Source organism: Rhinopithecus bieti, unplaced genomic scaffold (genome assembly GCF_001698545.2).
Source record: "Rhinopithecus bieti isolate Rb0 unplaced genomic scaffold, ASM169854v2 scaffold_23276, whole genome shotgun sequence".
In the NCBI taxonomy this organism is placed as follows: domain Eukaryota; kingdom Metazoa; phylum Chordata; class Mammalia; order Primates; family Cercopithecidae; genus Rhinopithecus; species Rhinopithecus bieti.
In genome coordinates, this window is record NW_016810868.1 from 1,237,653 (window position 1) to 1,250,282 (window position 12,630).

The window sequence follows — 12,630 nt, forward strand, 5'->3', positions numbered from 1 at the left end:
CGCAGGGGCTTCCGCTGGCTCCAGAACAAGAACCCCCAGACCCCAGGCCACATCCTCAGCCCGGCCTTAGAGTCCACCCCTCTCCTCCTCCCTGCCCCCAACCAGCCCCATCTCCTGGGCTCATGGCCTTATCCTAGTTTTGGAGGTCAGGGATGCCTCCAGGGCAGGTCTGGGGCCCCGCTGACAGAAAGGGGACGCCTGCCTTGGATGCGGAAGGCCCACCGGCTTCACCATCCACTGTGGGGTTCTCTCATCCCACAAGGACTCAGACCCTGTGGGAACAGTGCTCTGTGCTGGCCTCTGGCCCCACTGGCATGTGGACTGCCTCCTCTTCCTCTGTCTGACATCTGTCACATCTGTCTGCCAGACTGGGCCGTCCTCATGCTGGCATCTGCTCCGTCTCCTGCCCTGAGCACTCCCAGGCCCTGGGCTCTGTGCCCTGAGTCAGGCAGGGACGGGGCAAGATGCTCATCGGCACCCTCCCAGCCAACTCGGGGTCCGGCCTGAGGATCCCTACAACCCTGAGCCCCCCTCCCAGGGCAGAGTCCCCGTGGGGACGGGGCCAGGGACTCGCTCTGATCACCGCTGAAGTGCACAATTGCTGGCTGGGTGGAAAAAAACCCAATCCCAGTTAATCCACACAAACGTAAGAAATAAGACAATTTCCCGCAAAACAAAATAGCTTTCCACCAGCATTCCTGTCCAACAGAGCCCACATCCACACCCCTGGGGAGATGTTTCAGAAGAAACAAGGGAGACTGCCACAGAGCGAAGGCCCTGTGTGCATGCGTGTGTGCGTGCGTGTATGTGCCTGTGCGTGCCTGTGCACATGTGCCTGTGTGCATATGTGTACCTATGTGTGCGTGTGCGTGCATGGGTGTGCCTGTGCGTGTGTGTGCATGCCTGTGCATGTGTGTACATGTGTGCCTATGTGCATGTGTGTGCCTTTGTGTGTACACGTGTGCCTGTGTATGCTTGTGTGCACACGTGTGTGCCTCTATGTGTTCACATGTGTCTGTGTGTGGGTGCCTGCCTGGCATGTGTACGCCTAGGCAAACCCTGCACTTGGAGATGGAGACAATGTTTCAGCCTCCCTGATACATCCTGGGCAGCTGCTGCTCCCTCACCATGGTGACTGTACCCACAGCCACTCCCTCTTTGAGATCCCACGGCCCCAGCCCACTCCTATTTCTGGTTTGCCAGGAGGACACTAGGAGGTGGACTCCCAATGGCCCACCTCAGGAGAGCCCCTGGGGTGGGCTGAGCTGCCTGGGGTTGGCTCTGAGGATCCTGGGCTGCCCCTGCACAAGGCCCCTCCTAAACTTCACCCCCTTCATCTTAGTCAGTTTTCTGTGGCTATAACTGAATACCTGACATTGGAAATGTACAGAGAAAATAAATTTATTTCTTACAGTTCAGGAGGCTGAGAAGTCCAAGGTTGAGGGGCCGAGTTGCAGTGTGGTGGAGGGCGAGAGCTGCCAGCTGAGGTCTCTGTCTTCTCATAAAGCCATCAAGTCCACCATGGGCCCAACCCTGAGGACCTTATCTAACCCTAATCACCTCCCAGATGCCCCACCTCCAACCAACATGTGGATCTGAGACCTGAGCAAGGTGGTTCACGCCTGTAATCCTAGCACTTTGGGAGGCCGAGGCTGGAGGATCGCTTGAGCCCAGGAGTTCAAGACCAACCTGGCCAACATGGAGAAACCCCATCTCTACAAAAAACTTAAAAATTAGCCAGACGTGGTGGCGGACCTTTGATCCCAGCTACTTGAGAGGCTGAAGTGGGAGGATTGCTTGAGCCAGGGAGGTGGAGGCTACAGTGAGCAGAGGTTGTGCCACTGCACTCCAGCCTGGGCAACAGAGCAAGACCTTGTCTTATAAACAAAAAAAGTGGATTTGGGGGCCGGGCGCGGTGGCTCAAGCCTGTAATCCCAGCACTTTGGGAGGCCGAGACGGGTGGATCACGAGGTCAGGAGATCGAGACTATCCTGGCTAACACGGTGAAACCCCGTCTCTACTAAAAAAAATACAAAACTAGCCGGGCGAGGTGGTGGGCGCCTGTAGTCCCAGCTACTCGGGAGGCTGAGGCAGGAGAATGGCGTGAACCTGGGAGGTGGAGCTTGCAGTGAGCTGAGATCCGGCCACTGCACTCCAGTCCAGGCGACAGAGCGAGACTCCGCCTCAAAAAAAAAAAAAAAAAAGTGGATTTGGGGATGAAGCGTCAACACATGAAATCTGGGGACACGTTCACATAGCACCCCCTTTCCAGCAGTGGGGCCTCCAACACACACGAAGCCCTGGGGACTGGGAGGCTGGATCCTCCCCACACTCCAGGATTAGAGAGGGGCCCCTCGGCCCACCTGTCCCCCTGTGTGGGGGCCCTGGTGGCTGCCCTGACCCTGTGGGCCGTCCTGCCGGGAGCCCTGAGTCCCCCCGTTGTATGGGACGCGTGGGGTGAGTATCGGGGAATCGGCGAGCCAGGGCCAAGTTTCTCACGCCAGGGAGTTACTGGGAAATTGTGCTTCCTGGGGATCGGGAGAAAGCTAGCAGGGCCTAGGGTCTGAGGGTGTCTCCAGCTCAGCTCTGCACCACAGGTCTGGCCCCCCATGCCGCCCACTCAGTCCCTGGATGACTCTGCCCCCAACCCTCTTTCTTCCTCCTACAGAAAACAAGCAGAGGCAGTGCTGGAAACCCGCAGGCAGCTGGTCCCGGCCCAGCAGGCCCAGATGGTGGCCAGGAGGGCGCTGCTCTCGGCCAAGATAAAGAGACTGGATCGGGCAGGGCCTGAAGGACAGGGAGTGCTGGGCCCGGCTGAGCTGGGCGGCCCTGGGCTCAGGGGCCAGCAGGAGACCCCGCCCCTTTCAGCCAAGGCTCCAGGTCCCATTCCCAGCAGCACCTGCACGCAGTCCCCTCGTAGCCCTGTTCCTGCAGGCCCTGGTGGGTGGGGCTTCCACTCGAGTTCCTGAGGAGCCTGGGCTCCCCCCTCATCTCTGTGCAGCAGTGCCAGGCCTTCCAGCCCTGGTGTATACCCCTCAACTCCTCCTGCAGGGCTCAGGGCCCTGGCTGCGTAGTCATGTGCTGTGAAGGGCAGTGTGGAGGAGGAGTGGGCCAGGCAGGGCAGACCCACGTCCACCATCTGTGGCCTCACGGGATGCCTGGTCCACCAACACAGCTCTGAGCTCCACAGTCAGTGCCCAGCGGCCTCCTGCTCTGTGCCAGGCCCTGCAGACATGAAGGCAGGGAGGGTGGGCTCTGCCTGGTGGGAGGGGGTCAGTGGATGTTCTGAGAATGCGAACATGAATGTGTGCTGCACCTCCAGACCCCGACCCGGGAGCCCAGCACTCAACAGGAGGAGTTTCACCCACACACGGCAAGAGGTGCATGTGGAGGCATCCAGCGTACCATCACCACGTCCCACCGTGGGAGCCGCCTCACAGCAACATGGACACCTGAGTCGCACACCTCGATGAACACCCACGTGAGCAAAACCTGATCCCAACGTGGAACATTCCAGACCCCCTCCACCTCCTGCCAGCTGCAGGCAGCGCTGCGATCCCCAACACGGAACATTCCAACATTCCACCCCTGCAGCTGCCGGCAGCATCCTCACCCCTGGTCACAGAACATTCTACCCCACCCCACAGCGTCCCCACCCCGGACGCAGCAGCCGCAGACCTGATTTCTGTCACGTGAGAGGAGCTTGGCCTGTTCTAAAACTTTGTAAATGGAATCACATAGTGTGTGGCCTTTGTGTCTGTTTTCTGAGGCAGACCCAGCCCTGCACCCAGGTCAGGCCACTCTTGAGGTCAGGGCACAGCTGTGTCCGCCTCCCCACCACACGCCACAGCCCTCAGATGAAGGTCTGCACAGGAGCGGGCCTGGGACCCAAAAAGACAGCGCAGCGCTAAGGGGACCCCGTGCTTCCCGCTCCGCCCAGGGGCTCTGTAGCGTGACCCCAGGAAAGCAGCATGGGCCCAGGTGCTGGGCGGCTCTGGCAGGTCTTCCACCACCTTTGCCTCACTTTTCCGGTCTGGGGCGCTGGGGTGGGTACCCAGGAGCCCCCTGGTCGCCCCAGGTCTGAACAGTGAGAAGAGGAGCTGGGCCCGGTTCCCCTCCTGGGCCTGTGGACGGCCTGGCCCAGACCCAAAACTTCCATTCCCACCTGCCCAGCCCCTCCTGGGCCGCCTCTCAGTGTCTGAGTGGGCATGGGTGGAGCGCTTGTCCTGTGGGGCAGCCCAGGGAAGGTGTCCCGTGGGTAGAGTGCCCCGAGGGGACATGAGCTCTGGGAAGGGGTATCACGGGGTGAGGACCAGAGGGGACCCTCCCCACCATGAGCCGTGCGGGAGCTGCTTCCCACCAGAGCCCACCATACCCAGCCCGAGTCCTGGGTGGCCTGTCTGTGGTCACCGTCACCATCACAGGCTCCTGTGGTCACCATCGCAGGCACAGGCTCTGTGTGGCTGTGGCGGGCCCTGGACAAGCCTGAGAGGGACCACAGTGGGCCTTCGGGGAAAGGCCCCCTCTGTCACCGCAGGGCCTGATCTGGGAGGTGGTGGTGACCACTGGAGGGACGGAAGCCAGCCCTGGGTCCAGCCCCTTCACCCACCAGAACTTACCTGCTCCCAACCCCACTGACCCTGTTCTGTGGGAGGGGCAGGCACAGGCTGTTCCCAGGCCCAGCAGGCCCAGATGGTGACCTGGGAGCGGCTCACTCAAGAGCCAGGATAAAGAGATTCAATCTGGCCACCCACCAGGGGCCTGGGCTGCCTGTGCTTGGGACATGGGGGTAGGGGACAGCAGGCAACCCACTCCACAGGGTCAGCCTGACTTTGACTCCCCAAGCGCAGACAGGTGGGCAGGCAGACTCCCTCTCTGGTCTGTGTCCAGCCCCAGGCCTCTGGGCTCACATGCTGGCAGACATTCCTGGATCACCTGCCTGGCCTCGGCTCCACACCACCTGCTCCCAGCCCCGTCCCCTCATGCAGACATGGGGAAAGGGCTTTCAGCCGGGAAGTGCTGGTGGTGCCCCTGCGGGACTTGAGGGGAGGAGGTTCACACAGGAGCTACCACCAGGGCCAGAGAGAGTTGTGTCACCCCAGGAACGATGGGATGAGGGGGGTTGTGGTAGCTGGAGTCCAAGACAGAGGGAGGGCTGTGTGGAGGGGCCCCCTGACCACTGATGGGGGGACACAGCCTCCATCCAGGATTGAGGACTTCTGGGAGAGAGATCATCCTGCAACCCAGGTGGGAGCCAAGTGGCCAATGGGATGGCACAGCCACTCCGGCCAGGGCCAGTGAAGCAGAAGGGGGTGGCTGGGGCCCTGGATCCAGCCAGGCCTGAAGTCCGCCCTCCCCATTGAAGCTGGGAAGGAACACAGGCCTAGGCAGCATCTCCTGTCTTCCCAGCCAGGAGTTAATGTGGAGGGAAGGGGAGTGTGTTGGGCTTTGCAGAGACACCGCCAGGGAGGAGGAGGGTACCGTTGAGGAGTCTTATTCTCTGCTTGTGCCTTTGTCCAGGGAGCTGGCCACCACCGGAGGGTGTAGTTGGGTGCCAGGAAGGCGGTGGCTCCCACCTACATATGGTGGTCATGATCTTGCAGCCGGGGTTATGTTCCCTGCCTTGGGGGAGGGAAGCTGGCAGGGGCAGGGTGACCCTGCCAAGTGACCAACCAGCCTTCCTGAACCTCACAGTTTCCCCATCTGTGCAGAGGGACTGAAAAGGATTCCCACCGGCAAAGCCTGTGCCAGGTCAAGAGGGAGAAGGTGGCCTCCAGAGTCTCTCTTAGGTTGTCAGGGGCAGGGCAGGGCTCTCTTCCCAAGCTGAGCGTCTCTAGGACACTCCTCTCTTTTGGCCTGGGTCCTCTGCCTGGACCCCACAGAGGAGCCATCCCCTACTGCAGCCAGGCATCGGGTGAGGGCATGGCCCAGGCCCTGGGCTGGTGAAGGCCCAGGTCCTGGTCCTGCAGAGTGAGTCTCACCCATGGGGACACCATGGCCCAGCAGGAGGAGGGATGAAGAGAAGGAGTAAGAGAGCAGAGAGTGAGGCCATTGCTCTGGGGGACCTTGTGTCTGACCCCCACTCCAGGGTGGAGGGACCTTTCCTTGACATATTCAGGAAGGAACACCCAACAAGCCTTTTCTGCCAAAAGACAGCCACCTTCACTCTCAACCTTCCCCGGGTTAAATCTAATACATGCCAGGCCGTGGTCCAGGATTTCTGACACCCAGGCTTGTGTCCTCATGACCACACAGTATAGAATGTCTCCCAATCCAGACACAGCCAAACTTGCTGCTTTTAACCTCAGCCTCCTCATCCAGGGCACAAGAAAAAAAGAGCAAAAAAGCATCATCCATCCAACTATCCATCCATCCACCCCTCCATCCATTTATCCACTAATCTACCCATCCATCCACCCACTTACCCATCATCCAATCATCCATCCACCCACCCACCCAATATCCAACCATCCATCCATCCATCCACCCATCATCCAACCATCCATCCACTTACCTACCCATCCATCCAACCATCCATCCATCCATCCACCCATCATCCAACCATCCATCCACTTACCTACCCATCCATCCAACCATCCATCCATCCATCCACCCATCATCCAACCATTCATCTACCCACCTACCCATCATCTAACCATCCATCCAGCAACCCACCCATTATCCAACCATCCATCCATCCATCTACCCATCTATCCACCTATCCATCACCCAACCATCGACCCAACCATCCCCCCACCCCTCCATCCATCCATTTATCCACCCACCCCTCCATCCATCCATTTATCCACTAATCTACCCATCCATCCACCCACCCATCATCCAACCATCCACCCACCTACCCATCATCTAAACATCCACCCATCCACCTACCTTCCCACCATTCAATCATCCATCCACCCACCCACCCAATATCCAACCATCCATCCATCCATCTACGCACCATCCAACTATCCATCCATCCATCTACCCATCATCCAACCATCCATCATCCAAACATCTACCCATCCATCCATCCACCCACCCCTCCATCCATCCATTTATCCACTAATCTACCCATCCATCCATCCATCCATCCACCCATCATCCAGCCATCCATCCACCCAATATCCAACCATCTATCCATCCATCTACCCATCTATCCACCCATCCATCATCCAACCATCTACCCATCCGTCCATTCACACACCCATCCACCCATCCTTCCATTTATCTATTTATTTGCTCATCTATCCATCCATCCACCCATCATCCAACCATCCATCCATCCATCATTCAGCAGCTTTCTCTGTGTCAGGCGCCATATTGGAACGTGGGATAGAGTGATGGACAAAGCAGGCCTGTGCCTGCCCTTGTGAGGGTTGTGTGTTGGGGAGTCAGACACAAAGAAAAGGTTGAATTGTGGCTGCAGTAAGCACCACAGCTGGTGTCGTTTGAGTTGATTATGGGGGTCCATCTTGTTGGGGTCATCAGGGCAGGGAGGGAGTCCAGTCTGTCTGCTATCTCTGTCCATCCTCAAATTCCAGAATGTGCTTGGATCCTGTACAGCTTGCCCAGCAGGCGGCACGCATGATGGTAGAAGGATTCTAAACAGGGCCATGCTCCTGGGCAGCGGGTGCTCCTGGTGGGTGAAGGTTAGGCTGCAAGTTGAGGGTCTCTGGATGCTCTTTGCTCTCTAGCAAGGCCAGAGACCACTAGGGTCCATGGCTGCCCTGGGCAGTGTCCTGCTCTCCCTGCCCGGAGGACAGTGGGGGCCGAGATGGACACAGACATCAGAGGGCTGAGAAGTGGGTTGCTCTGGCTGGCCAGTGGGGGTGGGCGTCCGAATGTAGCCATCTTGTAGGGGTGTACAGTCAGGGTTGGGGGGCTCAGGCTGGGAGTGGGCATCTGGGTTGAGGCCTCAAACCCTTTGTGTCTCTGTGCCCAGCAGGCTCCAGCCTGAGGCTGCTTGTCGTTGCATCCCCTCTCCCAGGCCTGGGGCGTCTGCACCAGGGCCTCCTCCTGTTCTGGGGCCCTGGTAGCTCCAGGCCAGCCTCCCTGACAGAGTGGCTGCTGCCTGGGACAGCTCAGGGTCTGAGCGTTCCCGGGGCAAGCCCCAGCCCGGCTGCATCTGGCACGGCAGCCCCGAGTGCTGACCAGGATGGAGGTGGAGAAGCGCCTACGAACTCCCATAGCTGAGGGCCCAAGGGGCAGGGATGCAGGGGCCTTGGCCTGGAAACGACCTTGTACAACCTGCAACCATGGGCAAAGACTCATGCATGAACACACGTGTGCATGCCCTCACTGACACACTCACACACACTGGCCAGAGAGAGCCAGCTGGGGGGCCGTAGTGTGCCCAGAGGAGCTGTTGCAGCCCTACAGGGTCAGCGGTCTCCTTGCTCCTGTCTCCTTGCCCACCCCAAGGTCACAGTGGTCACACTCTGGGACTCTGGACATGGTGCATTTATTCAGGTTTGAGAGTGGAGGAGGGCAGAGCTCGCGCAGCTGTGAGGCAGGTCCGGGCCGGGCAGGAGCTACTTCATCCTTCAACAGACGCTGGCCTGGGGTGACCAGCCTGGTGGGGGAGATGGAGTCGGGACAGAGGACAAAGGGGGAGCAGGGGACAGAGCCCAGGAGGAAGCAAGGGAGGGCACAAAGGAGGGGCAAGTAGCTTCGGGTGAGGAGCAGGAGGGAGAAAGGGGACCAGCATCGGGTCTAGGGGAAGGAGGTGGTGAGGGAGGCTGAGAAGGGCAGAAGATGTGACCCACAGCAGCTGCCCTGCCAACAGTCCCAGGTCCTCAGGAAGCCCCTTACCTGGCCCTGTCTGTCCCCATGCCCAGACTCACTGCAGACCCAGGAGGCCTGGCATAGCGAGTGTGCAGGTGGCATACAGGTGGTGGTGCCAGACACAGCGACGTGTGTCCTGTGCAATGGGTATAGGCCAGCATGGTGGTAGAAGAGTGTTGAGTGGCATGTGAGTAAGTAGGTGGTTTCAACCACGTGGAGGCATGTGGGCCAGTGTGTACATGTTTGCTCATGCGTGAGTATGTATGCCTGTGGTTATGCACATGTAAAGGACCAGAGGCAGGAATCAGAAGGGCATGGTGGGCATCCCTCCAGGAAGAGGAGGGCCTCAGGCTGACCTCACCCTCCCACAAGAAGAGTCAGGCTTGGGGGCTGGGGCTCTCTGAGTGGCCAGGCTGGGGCTGCCACCCAGGGCAGCCTGCTGAGGTCCAGGGCACCTCCTGGGATGAGTCCAAGCTCCTTGTGAGCAGAGATAGGTGACGGGAGGAGGTGGTCCAGGACAGGGGATCTGGGGTGAGAGGAGGTGGCCCGGGACAGGGGACCTGGGGCATGAAGAGGTGGCCCGGGACAGGGGACCCGGGGCGGGAGGAGGTGGCTCAGAGCCTGGGTTGAGGGCAGGGACCCAGGAGCCTTGAGACCCCTGAGTGCAGGCTGGGACTGAGCTCCCTGGGCAGACATTGAGTCCAACCCCTCTAGGGTCAACCACACTCACTCCTGCGGGCCCCGTGCCTAATGCCCAGCATGCCCGCAGGTGAGCCACATTACCGGTCACATCTGGGAAGACAATGTTGTCATCCGAGAGGCCCTGAGCTCTGCTCAGGCAGATAAACTGGTCCAGTGTCCCGGGAGGCAGCAGCCAGCTCCTGCCTGCAGCCCAGGGAGCCCAGCGTGGGTCTGGGCACTTGGCAGGGGGTTGGGGGCTGGGTAGGTGGGAGATTGAACTATCTGTGCCCCCAAGTCACTCCAGGCAGGGTGGGGAGGCAGGGTCTGACCCAAAGCCCAGAAGGAGGTGCCTCCAGGCCCACACACGGGCCCAGGGTGGGGTGGGGGGCTCACCCAGCAGGCTGATCCTGAGGACAGCCAGGTTGCTCGTGTGTCTCCGGGACAGCATCAGGGCAAACTGGGTGTAGTCGCTGTCCACCACCCGGGTCTCCTCTCTGTCTGCCCCAGGTTCTGAGGGAGCACAGATGTCACGTCCCTGTGGGCCAGCGCCCCGTCCCTCCCTCCTGTGACCGGCTTACCCACACCGTGGTCCACCGTGAACTGCCCGGGCTGGGCTGCCGGTATCAGCACATAAGACCACGTGTCACAGTGCTGGCCTCTGTGGGAGGGGACGGGTGGAGGCGGAAGACTCCGGAAGCTGGCAGTTCCATGCCAAGGTGAGCCCCCCAGGAGATTTCAGCCGCTCATTCAGAGGGACCCATGGCGGGAGTGGCCAAGCCTCATGAGTGGAGATGGTGTCCAACTATATTGCTCAGGCTGGTCTCAAACTCCTGAGTTAAGTGATCCTTCTGCCTCTGCCTCCCGAAGTGCTGGGATTACAGGTGTGAGCCAGTGCACCCAGTGCCCATGTTTTTTTGTATACTTCCCAGCTGGGTTTGGTCATTAGCAGCCAGAGTCATGAAGCTGCCCATGCTGGGACAGGGCCCATGGCGCACCTGAGCCACTGGTAACTGGGACCCAGGCCCAGGATCCTCCTCACCTGTTTGGAACATCAGGGAGCCACTCACCGAGTCATGGCATTCCACACCTCAAAGCGGCCATTGTCACTTAGCTCGAAAGTTGCGGTGAAAGGGTTCAGTAGCGCCCTGTGCTCCAGCCTGAAGCTGTTGCCCGCCAGGCCCAGGACAAACCATTCCCCCTGGAACTGCAGGGGCGGCGTTGGGCAGGGGCGGTGGGAGGCAGGGGTGGTGGTGGGCAGGGTCAGGAGCCCCCTCCTGCCCTCTCTGGCAGCTTCTGGACCCCTCACAGAGCAATGCTCCCAGCTGGGCCGGCGCCAGGGACACTGGCAAGAACCGGAGCCTACCCTGGGTCTGGCAGGGACATGGTGACCCTGGCCAGTGGCTGTGCGGCCTTCCTAAGCCTCAGTTTCCCCTCAAGCACAGAGGGAGCGATGGGCGGGGGTGACGGTAGGGAATTGGTGCCAGGAAGGTCTGCGCTGGGCCCTCCTCTGCTGGAGGTCGGGGGCCCGCCCAGGCCCTCCTGGAAGCAGGGCTGGTCCTGACTCTCTGGGCAGCATCCCCAGGCCTGCTCAGCCACCAGTCTCTCCCTGCACTTAGACCCAGCCAGCTGCTTCTCCTTCCCTCAAAACCCCTGTACCTGGTTTCCTTGGAAGTTCTGCACTGGGGGTGGGAGCGGCGGGGGGCTTGGGGTCTGGCCCTGCAGGACTTTCAGCAAGGAAAGCCACAGCCACAAGCCACATGGCAGCCTCATCCTGGCAGCTGTTGGGCCGACGGGCACAGCGAGAAGGAAGTGGCCATGGGCAGGTGACCCAGAGACCCCCCTCTTCATGCACGTACCCAGCAGGTGCCCCTCCCAAGGGGGGTGTGCCCCTCTGCCTCCCTCCTCAGGACTGGCAGGAGAGGTGGTGCCCAGGGCAGGCTTGGGGTGGGCTGTGTGGGGCGGGCTCTCCTCAGGTACCACCCACCCACCTACAGTCTCTTGGGTTCCAGCCAGGTGGGGTAGGAGGGGCCCCCAGGTCCACCTTCCACCTCATCTTCTCATTCCTGAGGCCCTGCACCCCTTCAGACCCCTTCCGAGTGCTCCACGCTGGGGGTTCAGAGGCCCCATGCAGCCTTCCCCAGCCTTCCACCCTGTCACAGAATGTTTCATCTCAGGCAGAGAGCATGACCTGCCGCAGCCATAAGGGACAGGGCCCAGCTATGGCCAAACCTGGGCATTCCCCCTGCAGGGCCTGGGCCTGCCAGCCGCCCCCCTGCCCCATCCCGCCTGCCTCTGCACATGCCTGAACCATAGCGTGGGCTGTGGCCCTGGAGCAAGAACAGGACCAGGGAGGGGCCCTGTGGCCATGAGGTCAGGGTGGAGGTGCCCCAAGCACGCAAGTAGGGAGGCTGGGGCCTGCAGAGCACCCAGGCACCCTGGTGAGGACGGCTGGGGCATTTCAAAGGCAGTCTCTGCCCAGAGGGAGGGGCAGGGCTGGGAAGCCCCACTAACATGAGTGGGCACCCCATGCTGGCCCTGCCTGAAAGAAAGGGTCGGTAGGCCAGGCGCAGAGGCTCATGCCTATAATCCCAGCACTTTGGGAGGCTAAGGCGGGAGGATTGCTGGAGCCCAGGAGTTTGACATCACCCTGCACAACACAGTGAGACTCTATCTCTACAAAAAAATTTAAAAATTAGCGCAGGGTGGTGGTGCACACCTGTGCTCCCAGCTACTTGAGAGGCTGAGGTGGGAGGATTGCTTGAGCCCAGGAGTTTGAGCCTGCAGTGAGCTATGATGTGCCACCGGACTCCAGCCTGGGCAACAGAGTGAGAGCTCATCTCTAAAAATATAAACATAAAATGTAAAAAGAGGGCTGGCAGGGAGGGCATTGACAGGTTTGGGGCTTCTAGCTGCCCTGGCACTCCTTGGACGACGGGGCTAGGGAGTGGAGTCCCCTTCCTGACCTCTCCTCCCACCCACACAGGTAGCTGAAGCCTCTGGGTGCTGGGCTCCATGTTACGGGGTCACCAAGGGTGAGCCAAGGGCCTCCCACTCATGGTGTGCCTGGTCTGTGAGCCCCTGCCCAGGCCACCTCCTCCCCCCAGGTCCCTGTCCTGGCTGCCCCTCCCCACCCCAGATTCCCTGTCCTGGCCGCCCCCTCCC

At 60.4% G+C, this 12,630-nt stretch overlaps 1 protein-coding gene across 3 annotated transcripts in view; it reads right to left on the reverse strand.

Moving 5' to 3' along the window:
• Positions 1–8,440: 8,440 nt before the first annotated feature.
• The window catches only part of LCN12 (lipocalin 12), a 7,869-nt gene continuing 3,679 nt past the window's right edge, over positions 8,441–12,630 (reverse strand). Inside the window, exons 1-7 of one of the 3 annotated variants that reach the window (XM_017893058.1) lie at positions 12,185–12,217; positions 11,457–11,618; positions 11,125–11,246; positions 10,536–10,672; positions 10,047–10,126; positions 9,862–9,978; positions 8,441–9,672 (exon numbers count right to left, since the gene is read on the reverse strand). In XM_017893058.1, the coding sequence (XP_017748547.1) occupies positions 9,134–9,672; positions 9,862–9,978; positions 10,047–10,126; positions 10,536–10,672; positions 11,125–11,238 (987 nt within the window). In that variant the 5' untranslated portion in view covers positions 11,239–11,246; positions 11,457–11,618; positions 12,185–12,217 and the 3' untranslated portion in view covers positions 8,441–9,133. Of the gene's footprint in view, positions 9,673–9,861; positions 9,979–10,046; positions 10,127–10,535; positions 10,673–11,124; positions 11,247–11,456; positions 12,032–12,184; positions 12,218–12,630 lie in introns of those variants that run through there. The other 2 variants (XM_017893060.1, XM_017893059.1) reach the window with 2 other exon arrangements.